The following is a 24,960-nucleotide window of genomic DNA, read 5'->3' as shown; positions in this document are numbered from 1 at the left end:
TGTAACTTTATAATGAGTCTTAATATCCAGGGTAGCAAGATCCCTCCAACACCACTCACACACCCTATCCACGTTTTTCTTCCTCAAGAGTGTTTTAGCTACTCTTGATCTTTGTTTATGCATACCAATATTAGAATTAATTCATCAAAAAGTCAGGGTTTTATTAGAATTGCTTTAGATAAGTAAACTAATTATGAGAATTGGCAGACTTGGGGGTCTCTGAGTCCATTAATATGGGATATATTCCAATTTATTTAGGTATTCTATAATGTCTTTTAACAAAGTCTTATCATTTTCTCACGTAAGGCACATAACTTACATTTGTTCTATTCCTTTTTTGCTTTTCATTATGGAAAAATGTTAATACACGCAAAAGAAGAAATATATTGTAATAAAAGTTCACATACTCTTCCTGTACTCTTCACATACTCTTCATGGCCATTCTTATTTCATCTATAGCCCCACACACTTGTCTATCTCACAACCACCCTTTCTCTTTAGAAAAGATGCTGCTAAGTTATAAGGGTATAGATACTCAAAACTAGTACCTTCCTTATGAATTATAGGCTTTGGCATAATAAAGAGTCGTTTGTCCCATTTAACGACTTTTGTCCTGACCTCTTCCTTGTCAGAAAGCAAAACCATAAACTCTACTTTCTTTTTGTTTGTACTTTTGCCTGTAGGAAAAAAGTGTCTGGAAAGACTGTTAATACTGGATATTTCTGGATCATGGGATTTTGTATGTTTTGTTGTACTTTTGAGCATTTTTCTGTATTGACTTCATTTTAATGGACTTTTTTCTAATCAAAAAAATAAAGTCATTATTCTGAGGGAAAAAAAATCGCAAAGTGACCATCTTTTCACATGTGTCAACCCAGTTTTCACTTACTGTCAGCTTCAGTCAACTCTGCGATCTTCTCAAATTCTGGCTTAGAAAGGTAACCTCCAAAATGCTGAAGACAAGTATTCATATCCTCATAATCAATATTTTCATCTTTAATTTTATCAATGGCTTTAATGACATCAGTCAACACTGAAAATAAAGCAGTATGCTAATGAGTATTAAATATAAGTCAAAAAGAAAACACCAATAGTAAGATGAATTTTAGTTCTAACACTAAATAAACAAGCATAGAAAATAACTTCAGAAATGTTATATGTGAAAAGAATTACCAGATCTTTAATACTGAAAACCAACAAAGTACAAAATGAGAGCCAAAAATATATTCTACTTTGCTATCATCTCTGTATCGAAGGAAGTGCCAATTTAATTGCAATTTAAGTGCATAGGAACAAAAATATTATACAATTTCCCCATTTAATTTTCTAACAATTTAAACTTTCTTAGTAGTCTGTTTCTCGGTAGCAGATACAGAAATAAGTAGAAAACTTTCAGTCCTGAATAATGAATTGGGGTAAGGTTTTGTAGCAATACATGGCTCAGTCCCTGGTTAATCTTTTATCTTCTGTATACATAAATATTATCACTTGGAAATAACTATCCCACATGTCTTTTTATGATACTTTGGAATATATGCTTCACAAATTTGGGCAGTATTCCCTCCATTAAATTTAAACAAATTTTTACTGCAATGAAAGCTTTAATGTTTATTTTTGAGAGAGAGAGAAAGGCACAGCATGAGTCGGGGAGGGGCAGAGAGAGAGGGAGACACAGAATCTGAAGCAGGCTCCAGGCTGTCAACACAGAGCCAGACATGGGGCTCAAACTCAGGAACGGCGAGATCATGACCTGAGCCAAAGTGGACCCTCAATCAACTGAGCCACCCAGGTGCCTACGCAATAAAATTTTCTTAAAATAACTTACAAACACATAGAATTATTAAGGGGGTCGACAGGTATGCATGCGGGTGTGTTTTTGTGTCAATTTTGGAACAAACTAAACTCAAATAGATTTTCTCTAATAGAAGATCAGGATAGGTAAAGCGAGGAAGCTGGGCAGTGGAGGGCATTAAAGCCATTATCAGGAGTTAATCGACTTTAGGCAGTCACTGGACGTCATTATGGATTACTAAACAAAGAAATGATCAAAATGATGTCTGAATTAGATGATTCTTAAAATGATTCTTAAAAAGGTAATTTTTATGTATAAATATGTAGAACAAGATATATGATACTATCTTGTGAAAGGACTTTTTAGAAGAAAAAAATTCTCACTTAAAAGTAAATAGCTGATGGGGCACCTGGGTGGCTCAGTTGGTTGGGCACCTGACATCAGCTCAGGTCACGATCTCATGACTCATGGGTTTAAGCTCTGTGTTGAGCACTGTGCTGACAGCGCAGAGCCTGAAACCTTCAGATTCTGTCTCCGTCTCTCTCTGCCCCTCTCCCACTCTCGTTCTCTGTCTCTCTCTCTCAAATAGAAATAAACATTAAATTTTTTTTTTTTTTAAAGTAAACAGCTTGTGAGTGATGTCAGTAAGATGGTTAAGTAGGACGCCCTGGACCCTTCTTCTCCCCACAAACACACTGATTCAGCAGAAATTAAAAAATAAATTCCTTTTGTGATAAATTAGAAACTAACTGACAGGCTCTTGTATCCCAGGAGAATGCAAAACAAGACGTACTGAAGCTGGTACAGACATTTGGGACACCCTCCCACAAGTGCTGCCTCCAATGCAGCACCATAGGATCCAAAAAAAAAAAAAAAAAAAAAAAGACTCTAGCTCCCAGCTTCACCCAAGGGGAAGAAGAGTTTGGTCCACATATCCAGAAATTCAGCTTTTCCAAAATGCCTCCCCAGAAGATTGGCTTCTGTTTTGCCAGCCTTGGAGCTCTGATGGGTCTAGCACAGTCTAGTATTTGGGGTAGAATAAAGCGATGGCTTGGGCTGGTAGAAGGCAGTGATCCTCCCCTCTGTTCAGCACAGGATGAGATTAAAATTCCCAGCTCTTAGTTTCCTCCTGGAGAGGTAAAGAGTTTATCCAGCACGTCAACTTTTTCAGGGCGTCCCAAAGAACCATCAGCTTATCTCGTCAGTCCTAGAGCCTGGGGAAGGAAAAAGGTGGTAGAGGCCTAGGGCCTATCAGGCTGGGCCGATGGGTGGGGGTCTTCTCCTGTATAGGGACAGTATGTGAGGACTGGGACAGCTGCCTGCTTTTTCTCTTGCACAAACACCAACACAGAAAGTCCAAATGGAAATTTAATGACTAAAAAATATGATGACTGAAATTAAAAGTTCAGTGGATGGACTCAACAGCTGAAAGGAGGAGAGAAAGGTAAGAATCAATGAATTGACAGCAACTGAAATCATCCGATGAACAACACTGAGAAAATAAACTGAAGAAAAAACGAACAGTTCCAGAGACCTGTAGGAATATAAAAATGATCTAACATTTGTGTCCATCAGAGTCCCAGAAGAAGAGAAAGAGACTTAAAAAGGCACTCAAAGAAATAATGCCTGCACACTTCCCAAATTTTTATCAAGAGACATTAACCTACAGATCCAAGACAAAAGTGGACCTCAAACAGGATAAATCCAAAGAAATCCATGTCAAGATCCATCATAATTAAACTTCTGAAAACTAAAGACAAGGGAACATTTTGAAAGCAGCCTAAGAAAAACACTTTAGGGAAAGAAAACCAATTTGAATGACAGGATTTCCAGCAGAAACCATGGAAGCCAGAAATAAGTGACACAATATTTTTCAAGTGCTGAACGTAAAGAACTATCAACGTAAAATCCCATATTCAGAAAAACTATTCTTGAGGAAGGAAGAGGAAATCAAGATGTTCTCAGATGAGAGGAAACTAAAAGAATTGGTTGTCAGTAGACCTAAGAATGGATAAAGGAAGTTCTTAAACAGAAAACAAAGGATAAAACAAAAAAAACTCTGGAATATCAAGAAGGAAAAAAGAAAATGGTAAGTCAAAATATGGGTAAATATAGTAGGCTTTCCTTCTCTTGAATTTTTTAATCAAGTCTGATGGTTGAAGTAAAAGTAATACCACCTGATGTGGTTTTAAATATATGTAAGGAAATATTTAAGATAATTATATCATAAAGGAAGGAGGGAGGGATGTATATGGAGATAAGGCTTCTGTATTTCACTTGAACTGGCAAAATGATGACACCAATAGAGTGTGATAAGTTATGTATATATACCTGAAGCAACAACTTTAAAAGGTATACAGAGAGATATACTCCGAAACACTATAGATGAATCAAAATGGAATTCTAAATGCGGGCCAAAGATTTGAATATCTATTTCACCAAAGATATATGAACAGCTGGGAAGCATGTGCAAATAAATTTGACATTATCAGTCATTAGGGAAATGCAAAATTAGAACCATAATGAAATTCCGCTACACAATTATTATAATGATTATAAACAAAAAGATAATACCTACATGTGGCGGATAGGAAGAAACCAGAATCCTTACACATTGCTGGTGAGAATGAAAATGGTAGAGCCACTTTGGAAAACAGTTTGGTAATTTCTTTAAAAGTAAAACATAAATTTACCATACACACTAGCAATTATTCTCCTAGGAATCTACCCAAAAGACATGGAAACATGTCCACAGAAAGACTGCAATGCAAATGTTAATTTCAACATTATGCATACCAGTCCCAAACTGCAAATAAGCAAATGTCATAAGCTGGTGAACCATCAACAAAAGGGAACATACCTATAAAATGTAATATGGACTTATTTAACCATACAAAGGAACAAACCACTGATACATACGACAACATGAATTAGCCTCAAAAAAGTGAAGTCAGGCACAAAAGACCACATGTTTTATGATTTCATTTATATTAAATGTTAAAAAAAAAAAAAAAAAGGCAACTTTATGGAAACAGAAAGCAAATCAGTGGTCGCCTGGGAATGGAGGTAGAGATTAACGGTAAATGGGCACAAGAGAATTTTAGGAGTGAAGGAAATGTTACAGACCTGGATTGTGTCCACTTCTGATTATATATCCCAAAGAATTGAAAGCAGGGGCTCAAAGAGGTATTTGCATACCCACATTCACAGCAGCACTACTCACAATTGCCAAGAGGGTGTCTATTAACGGGTGAATGGACAAACAGAATGTGGCATATACATGCAATGTGATATTAGCACGAAAAGGAAAGAAAAATCTGACACGTGCTACAACATGGATGAATCCTGAGGGCATTATGATAAGTGAAATAAGCCATTCATTCATAAAGACAAATACTATATGATTCCAGTCAAGTATCTGGAGTAGGCAAATTCACAGAAACAGGAAGTAGAATGATGGTCGTCAGAAGCTGGAGAGGCACAGATGGGTAGTTGTTGTTCACTGGGTATAGAGTTTCAGTGTTGCAAGGTGAAAAAGTTCTAGAGATTCGTTGTACAGCCGTGTGAATATACTTAACCCTAATGTTCTTGAACTGTACAGTTACAAATGGTTAAGATGGCAAATTTTATGTTACGTGTCAGATACCACCATTAAAAATAAATTTTAGGGGCACCTGGCTGGCTCAGTCCAAAGAGCATGAGACAATTGATCTTGGGGTTGTGAGTCTGAGCCCCATGTGGGGTGTAGAGATTATTTAAATAAATAAAACGTTAAAATAAAATAAATTTTAAAAACAGTATAATGGGGGAAATGGGAGGGAGGAGTCGGCTACAACCAAGACACTACTTCACAAAACAGCAATGAAACGGTGACTGAGTTCGTGAATGAATGATTACAAGGTAAAGCACTCAAGAAATTTGCTAATAGTGTCTTTAAGAACACCACTTAAGCAATTCATGACAAATTATAATGTAGCTTTTTTTTTAAGTTTATTTATTTTGAGAGAGAGAGAGCACACAGGGTAGGGGCGGAGAGAGAAAGAGAGAATCCCAAGCAGGCCCTGTGTTGTCCACAAGAAGTCCAACACAGGGCTTGAACTCACAAACTGTGAGATCATGACCGGAGCCGAAACCAAGAGTCGGACACTTAACTGACTGAGCCACCTAGGCGCCACAATAATGTAGTTTTTAACATGAGACTTCATGTAAGTATGAGAGAAAAAATCTCTTCCTTTGGATTAATTTTTCTCTATCTGAGAAATCCTTTGGGAAGACACAAAAAGCTTATCTTTCCTTTTCAGCATATGAATAAACAAAAGGAAATAAAAACACCAAGGCTTAGTATCTTTCATTTCTCATGTTAATCTTGCTGAAAAATATTTAATTATTTGCATAAAAACCCAAAATCATTGCAAGCAAAAATTTTTAACAAACTGATTGTGGTGTTGATTGTATGACTCTATACATTTCATGAAAATTAGTGCGTGAGTGAGTTTTATGTATGTAAATTATAGCTTAATACAATTTTTTTTAGAAATGTTCTAAAACAAGGGAAACACAACCAGTATTTCATTCAAACAAGTTCCTTATAAAAAAATTAAAAATCAAATCACCCATCCATTGCTAAAAATGGGGCTAATCCCCTATTGGAATTCCTCATTACCTTACTCTACATTTGTGTAGTACTTTACAGTTTTTAAAATCCATCTAACAATTCTGTGAGGGAAGCAAGTTAGCTATCACTACCCTAATACATCAAGTTTTCATGGCTTGCCTGAGAATTTCAGAACTATTAAGTACCTACCCAAAAAGCAAACTCGGTTCAGTTGAACCTCTTTTCAACCTAACCACTTCTTTCCTCCAAATCATTTTAAAATAAATTTCCTACCTACCATCACATTCAGGGAGACTTTGCTCCTTGGAGAGAGCGCTCATAAAGTCATCTAACTTCACCATTCCATTTCCTGTAAAATAAAGACTTTAGATCATGCATTCTTTATATTTTTGCATAAAAGGTAAATTCATAGTTTCATACAACTATGAAAAAAAACTACTTCTTCACTTCATCGTAATTCTATTTCTCCTTTCATATCCTGTCTCTGAATTAGGTCAGTTCGTTTCATTTTGATAATTACTCAATAATTTTTAAACACCTATTATAAAGTGCAATGGACTGAGCTAGGTCCTCAATTTTTGATAGATATAGGAAAAAGGAAAGGTGACCATATAGATGGACCATGAGAAACTTAAGGAGTCTATTTCATACCATCATGAAAACCCAGTCAAAATGCTATCCATTAAGACACCTTGACAATACTGACCAATCCTGACAGACCCAAGTGTCCCCATTACTATCAGCTGATCCAATTAACTACCTATTTTTAGATATACACCCTCCACAGTGATCCTACCAATCCTGATAAGCAACATGAAAGGGCTCAATAATTTTAGTAGCACCTACCTACACCTTAGATTTTTTTTTTTTTTTAATCTTCTTTCCCATTTGCCTTAGCTAAGAAATTTTGCTCAGGTTCTAAGAATTCATTTCTAATATATTCCCAAGTCAGTCTTTCCCCAAAATGTTGCCTCTGCCCTCTCCTCAGCTGAACTTCTGTTGTGGATGGTTCTTACTTAATGATAAAACAACTTCTCCAATACAAAAGCTCTTCCTGGAAACTTAAAATCTGCCTTGAACTTAGGCTGGTGACTGGGATATGCTATTTAACATCTAGATGCTAATCATCTGCCTTGATTGGTTAAGTATCATTAGCCCTAAATTCCTAGTTGTAGCACTTCCTTACCATTTTGGAATCTCCAGTTATTTCTTCTTGGATGCTTAGGCTATTTGCTCAGAGATTTTTGTACCCCTTGGATTTTGTGCTCTTATTGCCTGAACCTCCCCACAACTGGGTCAGCCTTTCCAGTACCTGTCCCATACGGGAAGGCATAGCTAGGGATAGTGATAGAGTGTTACATAACAATTCTGAGCTATAAAAGGACTAGTCCCTCCAAACCAATCCATTAGGGCAGATTTTCCAGGAATTTTTTTTCCACTTTCCATTTTTATATCTGTTCTTTTAGAATCTTCTTTAGCATGGCCCATTCTGTTCCATTCCTAGTTGAGAACTTACTCCATCATTTAATACTATCCCATAAAAGTATCTAATTTTTTCAAAAAGTTTGGTATTATCAGTCTCACCATTTTGAGCAGTCTTTGCCACAATCTCCTTGAACTCTTTGTCTGATAAAGTAACTCCCATTGAAGGCAAAATGGACTGAAGTTCTTCTTTTTTTAAATTTTTTTTTTCAACGTTTATTTATTTTTGGGACAGAGAGAGACAGAGCATGAACGGGGGAGGGGCAGAGAGAGAGGGAGACACAGAATCGGAAACAGGCTCCAGGCTCTGAGCCATCAGCCCAGAGCCCGACGCGGGGCTCGAACTCACGGACCGCGAGATCGTGACCTGGCTGAAGTCGGACGCTCAACCGACTGCGCCACCCAGGCGCCCCTGACTGAAGTTCTTCTGTAGCAATGCAATTTTCTTGGAGTTTATTGATAGCTTCACAGATGTTTTCTAAATATACAAAATGTAGAAAACTATTCAGCCACAGAATTTATGTGTCTTAAGCAATAATTAGCACCCAAAGTCTTTAGCAATTAGAAAACAAGTTTTATCTAATTATTATTACCTCATATGACTGCTTTTTTCTTCGTATTTCTGTTGTGTCTTACATTATACCTAAATATTTCCCATATAGCTCAAACAGAAAACAATCTTGAAGTTCTATAAATGTTTATAAACTACTTGTTTGGAGGAACAGCCTGTTCCAGTGACCCAGCCAATGCTGCTTGGTTCTGATTAAAATATAATGAACGAGTTCAAGAGATCACAACAACAAAGTGTTTAGTTTAAATTCCAGGATTCCAAGCAAACAATGAGAGTTCTTCCCCTTCCCATCATTTTAGGCTACCATGTTTTCAGTTCACAATCTTCAAAATCATACAATCTTCGCAGGAGATACACATGGCCATCGTGAGTCCCCTCATATCATGCACTGAGATAGGCATAGTATCACTTCTCTGTAATTCCCACCAAAAATGCATAGCCTGAACTTACGAAGAAATATAAGGAAAACCCAAAATGAGGGACATTTTACAAATTAACTAGTCAATACTCTTCGAAAGTGTCATGGTCATGAAATTATCCTAGGTCAGAGGAGACTAAGGGACACGTGACAACTGAATGTAATGTGTGATCCTAGATGAGACCTTGAACCAGGAAAAATACATTTATGGACCAATTGAAAAAACTTGAATAAGATCTTCAGAATATAAATAATATTGTATCAGTGTCAATTTCCTGATTTAGTTCACTGTACTGTGATTATACAAGATCTTAACACCTGGGAAAACGAGATGAAGAGTATATAGAAACGTCTTTCCCTTTGTGTAATTCTTATGATTTAAAAATTATCATAACAATGAAAAGTTAAAAATGTTTTTAAAATGTATATCCAATGACAGTCACATTTCAGAAATGTTCAATTACCATCAATTTATCTTGAGAAGTTATACCAGATAAACGATTTCACACTTCTCTTTACAAAGAATATTAAGTATGGCAAAGGTTGGCGACACCAGCAAGATAGATAAGCGCTTTCTTCCACAGGCTTCTTCTACCCAAGGGCTAAATGCCTACTACTCCACTGTTCCTTTAACAAGGGTTTTCATCTTACTGGAATATAAAGAACTCAGAATTAGGAATGAGGCACAGAGTAATAGTAGCGTATCGGTAAAGGAATCAGAAAGAACATTGTTGTGCCTCCTTAAAAGAGCACACTTTCTGTTCAACTGAGTTGTTTAAAATATGTATTACTGTGTAAGAACCACTAGTATTTCACTAAGCACTCATTTTAACAATTGCCTTCAATATTAAATGCAATAAAAAGATAAGTCTCTTTCAAGAAAATAAACAACTTAAGTAACTTCAGCCAAGGACTATAGGAAGGAGTATTTAATTAAGTTCCACACACAGGACTTCTGTGATAGAGGTACCACGGAAGGAGGAAACTATACATTGGTTGGAAAACCTTGCTCATCTTGGAGAAAGACCATAACGCCCTGGGGAACCAAACTGTAAAATAGTAGTTATTTTATCTTTCCTCATATTCCCATGTCCAAAAGAGATGATATCTGAAGCATTATCATATCATATTGGATATGGATATCATATATTTAAATGATGGAACCTGAACAAAAATTTCACATAGACTCCTTACATATTTAGCTTAAAAATTATAAAACAAGCATTTCCAAAAGAAAACAGGCCCTCTATTTCTAGGGAACTTGAGTGAGTTGGATTAATCTCTGAATAAACTTCTTGGTCAAAGTTAGGCATCTGAAAAAGGGAACACAACCATCTGAAAAGGCACAACTTAAAACCACAGTGTTACATACACTGGTCTATATACCAGAAGTGGTGATTACTCATTAGTATTGACAAATGAAATGCAAACAACGGTCTAATCAATGGTTAATTCAGCTTGTTTCTGTGATGACTCAAGAACTCCAGGACCTATATTTTGACTTACATATATGATACTGACCCAGAGCATTCACTGCAATCTTTTCTTTCGACGAAACCTGTTTTAGGAGGCTGGAATGCCTTCTCACAGCTGGCTTCTGAAGTTTGGGGGTACTAAAATGATCACTTTTATCCAGAGACTTTTTGAGGCTTGTGATGCTCTTCAAGCTATGTGACGTAGACTTTGAGTCATGAATTTCAATCTTCTCTGAACTTTTCTTAAAGTTTATGCCATCCTTTGAATATGGTTCCCAGAATCCTATATCACTGCTATCAACCCCATTTAGGATTTTTTTTCTTTGCAAAGGATTTTTTGATCTTTTAAATTCAAGGTAATCATTATCCTCCATAACTTTATGATATTGGAGGTGTTTTCTATTTAACTTTGGGAATAATGATGGTTCACGTAGTCTGGAAGAGAAACTGCTTTTCATCCTATACTGTGGATAACATTCTGATATATTTGATAACTTTCTGTTTGAAGTAGACTCATCCAAGGCTGATGATTCCATAACTGCTAAGCAAGAGAAACATATTTAATTATTCTATTTACCTGTACCATTTGTAATAGTTTTTAAAAAGTAACAACTAAGTCCTCATGAAAACTATTCAAGAAATTATCAATTGCTTAAATAAACACAGTTTAAAAAGTTAAATAAGGTTAATATGTTGAAAAACTAACAGAGCTGATAACTAAGACTGAAATATTAACTAGGTTAAATATAATCTTCTGGGGGCGCCTGGGTGGCGCAGTCGGTTAAGCGTCCGACTTCAGCCAGGTCACGATCTCGCGGTCCGGGAGTTCGAGCTCCGCGTCAGGCTCTGGGCTGATGGCTCGGAGCCTGGAGCCTGTTTCCGATTCTGTGTCTCCCTCTCTCTCTCTGCCCCTCCCCCATTCATGCTCTGTCTCTCTCTGTCCCCCCCAAAATAAATAAACGTTGAAAAAAAATTTTTAAATATAATCTTCTGGTTTAATATATTTAAATTCTTTTATCCAAAGCTATTTGAAGTTACACCAAATCAAAAGTGATAGCCTACTGAAGTTTGTAGTTCTCATTCCCCACTCTGCCAATTTTGAAAGATTATAGGCTAAATATGCCAATACAGCTACAAATCCCTTAGTTATGAGCATACTGAAGTATAAGGAAGTTGGAGTGGGGAAATTTTTACTTATAAAATCAGAATACAGGGGCACCTGGGTGGCTCAGTTCGTTGGGCATCCCACTTCGGCTCGGGTCATGATCTCACTGCTCATGGGTTTGAGCCCCACATTGGGCTCTGTGCTGACATCTCAGAGCCTGGAGCCTGCTTCAGAATCTGTCTCCCTCACTCTCTGCCCCTCCCCCACTCACGTTCTGTCTCCCTCTCTCTCAAAAATAAACATTAAAAAAATTGTTTTTAATTTAACATCAGAATACAAATATTTACTCTCCTAAAGATTCTCAGTACTTGTGGGAAAAAATAGTTTATATATAAAATAACCTCTTCAGAAAGATATTAATACAATGTCCCACTGGGGCTTCCTTTATAAAATTCATCTGACGGCTCAGAATAGTACCTTACATTTGAATAACACATTTTAAAGTATTTCAAATGTTATAATACTTGATTTTATGATAGACTATTATTCTCCTCTTAGAAGTTTAAAATATGTTTGATCATTGAAGGCAAAACTTATAAAACATTGTCCGAAGCTTTCAGTGTGTATAGTGGTAATACATAATAAAATTACAGCTTAACGGAGGGAGGGTAAAAAGGTCTATATAATGGTAAAACTTCTATATTCCACTTGAAGTGGTAAAATATTTATTTTAGTATACTAGAAAAGGTTAAGTATGTATACTATAATCCTTAAAACAACCACTGGAAAAATACAGAGATATAGTGAAAATACATATGGAATAAATTCACATACTAAAAAAATGCTCCCCAAAAAAGAAGGGATAAAATGGTTGAAAAACAGAGGAAAAAATAGAAAACAAATAATAATATGGTATACCTGGTCTGAATGTATAAGTAATTACATTACATATGATTTAAACACTCCAATTAAAATATAGGAATTATACAAATAAATACAAAAAACATCACCCAACTCTGTGTGGTTTACAAAACACTTCAAGACTGGTGATATAAGAAGGTTAGAAGTAAAAGGATGGAAAATACTTACCATCTAAGCACTAATCAAAAGAAAACTGGAGTTATATTAGAATCAGAAAAAGTAAACTTGAGAGAAAAGAAAATTACCAGTGATCACATACATATTGCATAATGATAAAAGAATCAGCTCACCAAGAAGATAGAACTATTCTAAATGTGAATTCACCTAGCAACAGAGCTTCAAAATGCATGAACCAAAACCTGACAAAACTGAACGGAGAAATAGACAAATCTACAATTATATTTGGAGACAATGTTCCTTTCTCTATAACAGAACTAGTAAAAAAAATCAGCAAAGAGGGGCGCCTGGGTGGCGCAGTCGGTTAAGCGTCCGACTTCAGCCAGGTCACGATCTCGCGGTCCGTGAGTTCGAGCCCCGCGTCGGGCTCTGGGCTGATGGCTCGGCGCCTGGAGCCTGTTTCTGATTCTGTGTCTCCCTCACTCTCTGCCCCTCCCCCGTTCATGCTCTGTCTCTCTCTGTCCCAAAAAAATAAATAAACGTTAAAAAAAAAAATTTTTTTTAAAAATCAGCAAAGATACAGAAGAATGAATAACATGAATTATTATGCATGGGAGTGGGTATGTGATTATTAGGAATATCTATGTCAGAAAAGAAAAATTAATGAAAAAACTTCTACATCAAAGACAAAATTAGAATTCAAAATAAACTTTGTTTTTTTTTTTTTTTAATTTTTTTTAACGTTTATTTATTTTTGAGACAGAGAGAGACAGAGCATGAACAGGGGAGGGTCAGAGAGAGAGGGAGACACAGAATCCGAAACAGGCTCCAGGCTCCGAGAGGTCAGCACAGAGCCCGATGCGGGGCTCGAACTCACAGACCGTGAGATGATGACCTGAGCCGAAGTCGGACGCTTAGCCGACTGAGCCACCCAGGTGCCCCTCAAAATAAACTTTGAAACGTTCAGGTAAAAATAGCAAATTGAACAGCCTTCAAACACTCCATTTAAATTTTTTTTTTTTCAACGTTTATTTATTTTTGGGACAGAGAGAGACAGAGCATGAACGGGCGAGGGGCAGAGAGAGAGGGAGACACAGAATCGGAAACAGGCTCCAGGCTCTGAGCCATCAGCCCAGAGCCCGACGCGGGGCTCGAACTCACGGACTGCAAGATCGTGACCTGGCTGAAGTCGGACGCTTAACCGACTGCGCCACCCAGGCGCCCCAGAGACAGATACTTCTTTATTGAGAGAGCTGTCCTGTGTATTGTAGGATACTCAGAAGCATCCCTGGCCTCTCATCACTTGATGCCAGTAACACAGATTGTGATGACCAAAAATGTCTCCAAATGTTTCCAAATGTTCCTGGGGGAAGGGGAAGTTCAGGGTGGGGGGTGGGGGAAATCTCCAAATCATCTCTGGTTAAGAATCACTATCCTACAGCTCATAATCAGCTAGTTTTGCCCTCAGTCTCAGAGCTTCCAAATAGCTTTTGAGTTCACCATTCTCAAATATGAGTAGACAACCAAAGATCACCAGACATTTGAGGAACAGTTCTACAATGAAAAACAAACAGAAAAAAATACCTTGGAGGAGACAGAATATGAATGAAAAAGGAAATCTCGAAAGCACTGCAACAGAAGTTCGTAGTTGCAACAGAAGATATTGTTTGTGGAACAATAGAAATGCCCATGAAATAAGAGGAGGCTATTATAATACAATAACAGAGGGGAAAGAAATTATTGGAAATTTAAAAGTACAAATGAAAAACGAAATAGAAGCATTGGAAGATAAATTTAAGGAACTCTCTCAGAAGCCACCTGGGTGGCTCAGTCAGTTAAGCATCCGACTCTTGATTTCAGCCCAGGTCATGATCTCACAGTCGTGAGACTGAGCCCTATGTTGGGTTCTGCGCTGGGTGTGGAGCCTGCTTAAGACTCCCTCTCCCTCTCCCTTTGCCCCTCTTCCACTCCCACTCGTGTAATAAATATAAATAAATAAATAATAAATAAATAAAGCATAACAAAGAGATAAGAGAAAAAGGTTAAAAAAAAAAAAAAAGGAATCATCCCATTATGTCACATATCCAAATATCAAGATATCCACAGAGACAGAAAAAATAGAGGAAAGGAAATCATCAACAAATTATTTTAATTTTCCAGAATCAAAGGACGCTGTATTCAGCACAATCGTTACAAAGAAACTTCTTTCCAGGAGACTTTCAGAAGACTAGAAAATATCCTATATGCTTGAAAAAAAAAAAAAATCAGTGTCAAAGTCAAGAGTCAGAAAATTTTGCACTTCAATGGCAATACTGAAAACTAGAAAACATAGAAAATTATTTACAATCTAGAATTCTGTACCCAAACCATCCATAAAATACGAAGACAGAATCTGTCATAGGAGGAGAGAAGTGAAAAGTCTCCAGCATGTTAATGAAGAAAGATCTCAAGATGACAGTTGCACACAAAATGTAGAGGGCAACAAATTCATACTGAAGAACATCAAAATACTCTAAAGAAGATTTCTTCAAGAAGACAAAACTACTAGAATACCTTGTGCAGACAAACTTACGAAGAGGATATTTAGACAGTTGGCAGAGTTTAAGCTTCAATCAGTAATATATATACTTTTTTTTTAAACCAAGCAAATAAGTAAGTAAGACAACTCAAAGAGGGAAAAATTGTACAGAAAGAGAAAGTAGCCACAAGATACTTACATGTGGCTCAGCAGTGAATAGTGTGTACATAAATATATTCACATAAATACAGAATTAAAACTTACTCAATTACCCTATGACTATATTAGGAGGATGGATAGGTATGGGAAGTGGATGTGGTGGGGACAGGGAAAATGAAACAGAGCTAAATCCTTATTTTTCATATTAGGGAGTTTACTAGGTCTACCCAAAATTTAAAAAAATCAACAAGAAGCAATACAAACATGTTATTTACAGTCATGAAAACAAATATCAGGTAATCAGCTAAAATGTTTGCCTCTGGAGAAACTGAGGAAAGGATCAGGCAAGAGGCTGCTCTATTTGTAGCAAGTTTATTAGAACTATATAATTCTTTTTTTTTAATCTTTTGAAATCTTTATTTATTTTTGAGAGAGGCAGAGACAGACTGTGAGCAGGGGAGGAAGAGAGAGAGAGGGAGACACAGAATCCGAAGCAGCTGAGGATCTCACGAACCGTGAGAACACGACCTGAGCTGAAGTCAGACGCTCAACCAACTGAGCCAAATTGAGCTTAAAATTATACACATAGATAATCTTGACCAAAGGATGTCCGGACAGAGAAAGAAAAGGGAGTGACACCATGTGCAACAGGAAGAGATTTTTAAAAACGTACTTAATGAAGAAAAACAAAACTAATCATGAATGATACTGAATAATATACTAAAAACAATTTTTAAAAAATGTTTTAATGTTTATTTATTTTTGAGACAGACAAAGCACAAGCAGGGGAGGGTCAGAGAGAGAAAGGGAGACACAGAATCTGCCTCAGCCTCCAGGCTCTGAGCAGTCAGCACAGAGCCTGATGAGGGGCTTGAGCTCACGGACCATGAGATCATGACCTGAGCCGAATTTGGACATTTAACTGACTGAGCCACTCAGGCACCCCTATATTAAAAATTTTTAACTGTCAATGTCAGGATGTCAGAATGACCCACAAGTTGCAAATTACGTTTTTTTTTCTTAGTGTTATTATTTTGTTTTAAAGTTGACTTCATGTTGCAAAATATTAAGGGAAAGATAAAAGAAAATTATGGTAGTTACATAATCAATACTGATTAGGTATGTTTAGGATTTAAACTTTTATCTAAAGAGTTAGAGTTTAGAGTTATCTATGGGGGGGGGTGCACACGGGTGGGTCAGTCGGTTAAGCGTCCAACTTCAGCTCAGGTCGTGATCTCGCAGTGTGTGAGTTCGAGCCCCGCGTCGGGCTCTGTGCTGGCAGCTCAGAGCCTGGAGCCTGTTTTGGATTCTGTGTCTCCCCCTCTCTTTCTGCCCCTCCCCCGCTCACGCTCTGTCTCTCTTGCTCTCAAAAAATAAATAAAACATTAAAAAAAAAATTTTAAAGAGTTAGAGTCATGGGGTCAGAGAAGGCTTTCAGAGTCCATATGATAAAACCTACAAATTAGGATTTAATTTAAAGGCAACTTATTTATAAATAATACTTGCTGTAGCAACGAGAGCTCACTTACAAAAATCTTCATACTGGTGCTGTAGTTCATCCAAAATAAATAGAATATCTCTAATATCCACCATGTGGTTACCTGTAATAGAAAGAGTAAGTTCAAGTACTGTTATTTCTTTTTTGAACACAAATCTAGTTTCCATCCCATTCTAATACAAAAACAACACAGAGATGTGTGAAAGTAGGAACAGAGGTTGTGAATAATATCTAGAATTGTTAATAGCTCAGTACACACTGAAACATAAAAGACCATTATTGTCTTTTTCCCTTAATAAAAGAGTTTCCCATCAAAAGAAATTAGTCACATTTTAAGCTCCACAGCTAGGTAATCAGGTTAATATTTCATTCATTTAATAAATAGTGTTTTGAGAATTTACTATAGGTAGAATTTCAAGTTTTAGCTCTTTTGTCTTTCTCACTGGATTGTGAGCTCTTCAAGAGTACAGGATGTCATTTGTTTCCCCAATGCCTAGCAAATTATATACTTCCTAGCACTTAAAAACTAATTTTTTTGAGGGGCACCTGAGTGGCTCAGTCAGTTGAGTGTTTGACTCTTGATTGGGGCTCAGGTCATGATCTCAGAGTTCATGGGTTCGAGCCCCACGTTGGGCTCTGCGCTGACAGTGCAGAGCCTGCTTGGGATTCTCTCTTTCCTTCTCTCTCTGCCCCTCTCCCACTTGCACTGTCTCTCTCTCAAAATAAATAAACAGACTTTAAAAAAATTATTTTTTAAAAATTATTTTTGATAAAACAGGGAGGGGGACAAAACATAAGAGACTTGTAAACATGGAGAACAAATTGAGGGTTACTGGAGGGGTTGTGGGAGAGACGGTGGGCTAAATGGGTAAGGGGCACTAAGGAATCTACTCCGGAAGTCATCCTTGCGCTACATACTAACTAATTTGGACGTAAATTTAAAAAAATAAAAAATTAAATTAAAAAAATATTTTTGAATGAATAAATATACTAAAGGCTGTAAAGAATCATGCAATGTCTACATTGTGGATAGCAGTAAACCATTTACTTGGCGTCTTACACATGTACAGCACTCCCATAATTATAACTTCCTACCATTCCTGCCCTTGCCTCTGTCTCAAACCATTTTCCTTCTTGGACAGTGTATGACAGAGAATGGGGTCAGAGACAGTGACCTCAAATAATGTTGTTCCAATTGGACACCCAATAGTTCTTGCCTCCAAATGTCTGGCTTCGCTTGACATCCAAGGTGAGTGAGAAAGACCAGGTGTTGACTTACCTACTTATAAAAATACTAGGGGGGCGCCTGGGTGGCGCAGTCGGTTAAGCGTCCGACTTCAACCAGGTCGCGATCTCGCGGTCCGTGAGTTCGAGCCCCGCGTCGGGCTCTGGGCTGATGGCTCAGAGCCTGGAGCCTGTTTCCGATTCTGTGTCTCCCTCTCTCTCTGCCCCTCGCCCGTTCATGCTCTGTCTCTCTCTGTCCCAAAAATAAATAAAACGTTGAAAAAAAAAATTAAAAAAAAAAATACTAGGTTCGTTCTTCAGCCTATGCCTAAAAAATCAACTATTCAGTTATAAGCATAAGCAAAGACCCTGAAAAGAAGATGCCAGTTTTTAAAGTGCCTTTTGAGTCCAAGAATTATTATATACACTATGGTTTCGGTGTTGGGTAAGATTGCTTCATTCTGCTTCTTTAAAAATTGGTAAGCTATGTCAGGTCCAGGACTTTAAATCACTGCAAAGCAAGTAAGTATTTGACCAACCAAAGAAGTGCTAGCCCAATTGATGTTAAGTTGTCTTCTGATTAGAACTGCTTCTTACATTCTGGGTTTTTGTTTTGTTTTGTTTTGTTTTGTTTTGTTTTAATTTTTAATGTTTCTTTATTTTTGAGAGAGACAGAGACAGAATGCAAGTGGGTTGGGGCAGAGAGAGAGGGAGACACAGAATCTGAAGCAGGTTCCAGGCTCTGAGCTGTCAGCACAGAACCTGACATGGGGCTTGAACTCATGAGCCACGAGATCATGACCTGAGCCGAAGTTGGACGCTTAACTGACTGAGCCACCCAGGCGCCACTCTTACATTCTGTTTTTTTATTTTCTTGGTACTTATTCTCATTCTGTTCTTGGTTGTGGTTCTAACACCCCAGTGAACTTCTGGAACTTCTGTAGAGTCCATATCCCAAGTTCTTAGATCAAAGCATAAGTCCTAAAATCATTCAAGGCTTCAGCCCTCAAACTCCTGAATTTGATCAGTGAAAAGTATTCTGTTGGATCATCCATAAATTAATCCAATGGAGAAGGCTGTATTGTTTATATCTGGTCTCTACTTAAAGAACTCCCCTTTCTGGAAAGAGGTCCAACATTGCAGTGAGCATGCAGTAGCCAACCATTTACAGATTTACTAGCTCTCGCTCAAATTTATTCCTTCTTCTATGCAATGACAAACATTTCTCACACACCTCTAAGACAAATACTATCCATCTATATAGTCTCTGGTGGCCAAATAAGCATTACAGAATCTGAAATTACTATTTTGACCCCTACCTAGCTTATCAAAACCTCAATGAATAATTCCTGGTTGAGACTGAGACAATCAGTATAGTTACAGGTAGCATTTACTTCATAAGAGAAGTTCAAAACAGCTTCCCACTCTTACATTTGTCCTTCTGGAGGAAGCTCATATTGGAACTTTCCTTTCCATTCAACCTGGAAAATGTAACTATCTAATGTGAAAAAAAATTATCCTCATCATCAAAGTCATATTCAGGGCAACATTACTTTGAAGGTGTAAAATGACTATTAACACATTTCCATAATCTCCACAATAGCTCCACAATATCAAAGACCTTCTCATCAAAAATCGTGCTAGTTACTACTTTTCACCCAGTTCAATTACTAGATCGGTAAATACCACGAGAGAAAAAACTACTGCACCAATATCCTATCTCAGAAACCAAACTACCAGAACTGTCACACAGTGATTTTCCATATTCCTCTTGCCAGATCTTAATGAAGCAAATGCTTGTTGGACTTCCTTGCAAATTCCAGCGGCATTCCTCTTCATCATGCATACTCATGAAGATATTCTCCATGGTATCAGTATTGCTCCAAAAAACCAAACCAAATACAAAAACAAGATGTTAAAACAGTACCTATACCAGGGTGCTACGGCTTCCACTAGTGGGATAACTGACTTATATCACTCCTTACTTCAAAATTCTGTCACAGAAGAATCCATATCCACTACCGGGGTAACCCAAAACTTTTGGCATTCTGAGGGTGTCCTTTCCTTTAATGTTTAAGTAAAATAGCCCCGACCCCACACCATACATTATATGAACAGCAATCAATACTCCCTCCAAAATTTGAAGATTCCTGAGTGCTTTATACGCTGGCAGTTGATTTTCGTTTTGTTTTCTATTCCCGTGGACTCCTGATCTCTCTCACATTATCACATCCTATAGGTGCTATCTTCTCTCCACCCCAAGCCTACCTAACACAGAACCTACAGACCTTTTTCCTTGAAAAAGAAAATAGACCCACCATATGACTAACACAAGGCTATTGTATATAACCAACTCTTACTAGATAACTTGAAATTAATGAGAGTCAGGGATTTCTTTATAGCACAGCAAGCACTACATAGTATTGTCCTAGAGTTCTACAGCCACTCTCTATTGATTGCTAGAACCCCATCCACTCTCAGGTTCCCTCAGTGTTCCTCTTCCAGCTGCCGATTAGCCACTGTTGTATTCTAAGTTCCTGTCGTTTTCTTATATAGAGTACTTTACCTTACCTTTTTGCTCAAACTAGGTATCTCCCAATAGGCTTTAGCTCTCATAATCAAACATACCTGTTAAAATGATTTTCCTAGTCAAAAGACAAGGACCTCCCCAATGAGGAATTTTACCTTAAGTCACAGCCAGGTTATTAAAAATGACAAAATGAAAAAATCTTATTCTCTCTGGTTGGAGGAGATGGAGTGAAGGGTGAGACTTATTAATTCATTCAACATATATTTGTTGAGCAGTTAATATGTGCCATAAGCACTGTATGGAGTACTGAGGATACAATATTGAGCAAAAGTACACATGATATCTGCTTTCTTGGTATTTCGTCTTATCTGAGATACAGATCTTCACAAAACAATAAGAAATAGGGGTACCTGGGTGGCTCAGTCGGTTGGGCATCTGATTTTGGCTCAGGTCGTGATCTCGTGGTTTGTGAGTTCGAGCCCCGCATTGGGCTCTGTGCTGACAGCTCAGAGCCTGGACCCTGCTTCAGATTCTGTGTCTTCCTCTCTCTCCCTGCCCCTCCCTCACTCACACTCTATTTCTCTCTCTCAAAAATAAACATTGAAAAACTTTTTAAAAAATATAAGAAATAAAAGTTGCAACTGTGATTAGTGCTGTGAGAGTGTATGAGAACTTGACCTAGTCAGAAAAGTCATGGAAGCATCCTTAAAGAATAGAGTTGAGTTTAGATCCAAAGTATAAGTAGTAATTCACTAGGAGGGGAAGAATGCTCCAGGAAAAGAAAAGACTATATGTAAAGGCTATGGCAGGAGGAAGCCTGGTATATCACTGAAACTCTAAGAAGGCACAGTAAGCAAAGCAGAATGTGGTCTGAGATGAAGCTGGAGATCTAAGGTAAAGGCCAGACATTGCAAGTCCTTGTACGTGACCTTAAAGGGCTCTTCATCCCAAGAAGTATTATTAGAGTTTATGCAAGGAGGTAACATGATCAGATGTGTGGGGTTTTTTTATTTTTTTTATTATGTTTATTTATTTTTGAGAGGGGAGGAGGGGCAGAGAGAGAGAGGGAGACAGAATCCCAAGCAGGCTCCAGGCTCCGAACTGTCAACACAGAGCCCAACATGGGGCTTGAAACCACAAGCCTGAGATCATAACTTGAGCCAAAGTCGGACACTTAACTGACTGAGCCACCCAGGCACCCCACAGATGTGTGTTTTGAAAAGATCATTCTGTCCATAGTGTTAAGGGGGATAAGACTGGGTGTGGGTGGGGGCACCTGGGTGGCTCAGTCGGTTGAGCGTCTGACTTCGGCTCAGGTCATGATCTCACAGCTCGTGAGTTCGAGCCCCCCGTTGGGCTCTGTGCTGACAGCTCAGAGCCTGGAGCCTGCTTCGGATTCTCCCTCTCTCTCTGCCCCTAACCCACTCGCATTCTGTCTCTGTCCCTCTCAAAAATAAATAAACATTAAAAAAAAAAAAAGACTGGATGTGGGTGGACTTGTTAGGATGAACAGTGATGGTCCTAAGGAAAAATTATGGTAACTCGGACTAAGGTAATGGTGGAAAATAGAGAGATTTAAGAGATATCTAGAAGTTTAAAATAATAGTAATTCACAACGGTTGCATGAGGAGAACAGAGAAAACAGAGTTGCCAAGGATAATTCCCAGGTTTCTGCTTCCTATTTCTTGAGACTATTCTAGTGCCAATAGGTTCTATTTAATTCCTACAACAATCTATGATATCAGCATAATTTTTCAGTTTAGCTCCCCAAGTACAAAGCCTGGAAATCCAGACCAGAATTCCATAAGCCAAAAAAAAAAAAAAAAAAAAAAAAGCCACAGTGGTTTCATATGTAATTTCTGTTGCTTCTGGTAGAGCATGCCCTAAAGGCTATTTAATAATATGACTTGAGATTAAGCTTTAAAATCCCTATTTTATGGGCATCTTTATGCTCCAGAACATCCCTCCACTTATGTCTATCAACCCAGAACTCACCATAAATGACTACCTACTAAAATTCATGCAGCCTGGTTCTATCTTCACAGTACATCCCAGCCACCAAAGACCCCCTAAAAGCCACCACTGACAAATGACAAAAACCTGTGGAAGCCCATGGAAAAGGATGCCATGTCTGATAATGTTCCTGCCATATTTACACAAACTGTTCCCTCAGTCTAAAATGTCTTTCATTACCACCTTCATTACCACCTTCAACCAACTAACCCCTATTGATCCTTCAAGATTTAGCTCAGACATCACATCCTCTGATGATCTTTCCCTGGTGTTTCCAGTATACATTTGCAGCCTAACTACATTCTATAACAGTATTTGCTATACAACATTATCATTTTCATTTTATTTGACTCTTTCCACACTAGAATGGGAACTCCTTTGGAAAAAGAAATGTGTTCTATTCATCTCTGTATCACCTTGCATAGTTCCAAGCACAGTAGATATTAAATGACTATCTGACTCATTAAATACATGGATAATCAATGAATCAATCGTTTATCAATCCATTATTATCAGACACCCCCTGGTGACATATAAACATATAATACAAAACATCTGCTAAATATCTCCATAATGTTTTTTTAAAAATCTACATTTTGCAAAGAGTAACTGAATAGCATGAGAAGATTGTGTAATCAAAGCTATCTAATAAAGTTAAAAATTCAAGAAATTTAGGTCTCCTAATTTGTGAAGCCAATGCCCTTGACATTAAAGAAACCATCTCTCCACAAACAAGAAATGGAAAAGAGAGGAACGTTTGAAAAGAAAATAAATACATTTTTTTCTTACATTTTTATCAAACATACCAAAATCTAATAATTTTAGAAATTTCTCATTTAATTTTTCTAGACTATCTCTTACCACAGACACCAGTAAGCAATGTTGATAGGTGGCAAGAGGTAAGAATCAAGAAGGAGAGATGAAGGATGAATCAGAACACTGATATCCAAGAAAGATATATTTACATAGTAATTCAAATAACTCACTGTCTATACTAGCATGTTTTATCACTTCCTGAAAAGTTTCAGGAATTACAGGAATATCCATGCTATCCAAAACAGCAGCCAGTTCATCAGTCGCAACTCGACCACTTTTTATCCTACAGAAAATCTTCAAGGCATTCTGGAATGCTGCAAAAATATAATAAACAAAGAAGTTATTTTATCATGAGAATCAACAGCTTTTCTTGGAGGGGCTGATTTTGTGTCAATAGCCTACCAGGGTACAATACCTTTCCATAGGCATAGGGTTTTCTAAAAATGTACCTGCAAGTAGGCATTTGCCCAATTCTGACCACATTCCTAATATAAAATGTAATTTTTGCTATTATCACTACTGATATAATATTAGCAAAGATAGGTGCTATTTATTGAATGCTATTTATATGCCAAACATTGTGCTAAAAGCTCTGGATTATCTCATTATACTATATTCACCGCTTAGTTAAGCCTTGTAACTAAAATAATTTCATATCTATCAGTGGTATAATCTATAATAGCAAGGCAGCTTAATCTAAAATTTGAGGGCATCATTAATTGTTTTAAAATGTAATTTAGAAAAAATAGTGTAAAAGAAAGAACAGAACAGATGCAAAATTTCTCTTCAGATTTTTTTATATTACAAAGAGTTTAGCAATGGTTTAACCACTATTTAAAGGTCTTCTATTTCTCCATAGAAACTTCATTTTCTTATGCTAACAGTCCTTAACATCAAAAATGAATTGGAAAGATTTGCAACAATATGGATAGAACAAGAGTGTATTGTGTAAGTGAAATAAGTCAGTTAGAAGAAGACAAATAGGTTTTCACTCATATATGGAATTTAAAAAACACAACAGATGAACATAGGGGAAGGAAAGGAAAAATAAGATAAAAACAATAAGAGACTCTTAAATACAGAGAACAAACTGAGGGTTGCTGGAGGGGAGGTGGGTAGGGGGATGGGCTAAATGGGGGAGGGGTATTAAGGAGGGCACTTGTTGGGATGAGCACTGGGTATTCTATGTAAGTGATGAATCAGTGGGTTCTACTCCTGAAACCAATACTACACTGTATGTTAACTAATTTGACTTTAAATAAATAATTTTTTTTTATTTTTTATTTTTTTATTTTTTTTTTTTCAACGTTTATTTATTTTTGGGACAGAGGGAGACAGAGCATGAACGGGGGAGGGGCAGAGAGAGAGGGAGACACAGAATCGGAAACAGGCTCCAGGCTCTGAGCCATCAGCCCAGAGCCTGACGCGGGGCTCCAACTCACGGACCGCGAGATCGTGACCTGGCTGAAGTCGGACGCTTAACCGACTGCGCCACCCAGGCGCCCCTAAATAAATGATTTTTTTAAAATGAATTGGAAAGAACACAGCTAAATGAAAATATTCATATTAATGAGAGAATTTTCCCTAAACAGATGTCCTCCTTAAAATCTAAACAGATTGATACCTGCGTCCTAATGCTAAATTTAAGTGATCCTCAGACTACCGCACCCCTTAATTTGATAAGGAAACACAATTCCCATAATCCA

The 24,960-nt window shown here is 37.4% G+C and overlaps 1 protein-coding gene across 1 annotated transcript in view; it reads right to left on the bottom strand.

Moving 5' to 3' along the window:
* The window catches only part of LOC147571463 (EF-hand calcium-binding domain-containing protein 13-like), a 134,212-nt gene that overhangs the window by 94,046 nt on the left and 15,206 nt on the right, over nt 1-24,960 (bottom strand). Inside the window, 7 exon segments of the mRNA XM_086696352.1 lie at nt 890-1,033; nt 6,685-6,756; nt 7,992-8,090; nt 8,329-8,367; nt 10,400-10,894; nt 16,703-16,774; nt 23,425-23,568. Of these exon segments, the coding sequence (XP_086552478.1) occupies nt 890-1,033; nt 6,685-6,756; nt 7,992-8,090; nt 8,329-8,367; nt 10,400-10,894; nt 16,703-16,774; nt 23,425-23,568 (1,065 nt within the window).

Source organism: Puma concolor, unplaced genomic scaffold (assembly GCF_028749965.1).
Source record: "Puma concolor isolate L17-30 unplaced genomic scaffold, mPumCon1.1.hap2 unalloc_scaffold_26, whole genome shotgun sequence".
In the NCBI taxonomy this organism is placed as follows: Eukaryota; Metazoa; Chordata; class Mammalia; order Carnivora; family Felidae; genus Puma; species Puma concolor.
The sequence above is the reverse complement of the archived record's forward strand: the minus strand, read 5'-3'. Positions and strand labels throughout refer to the sequence as shown.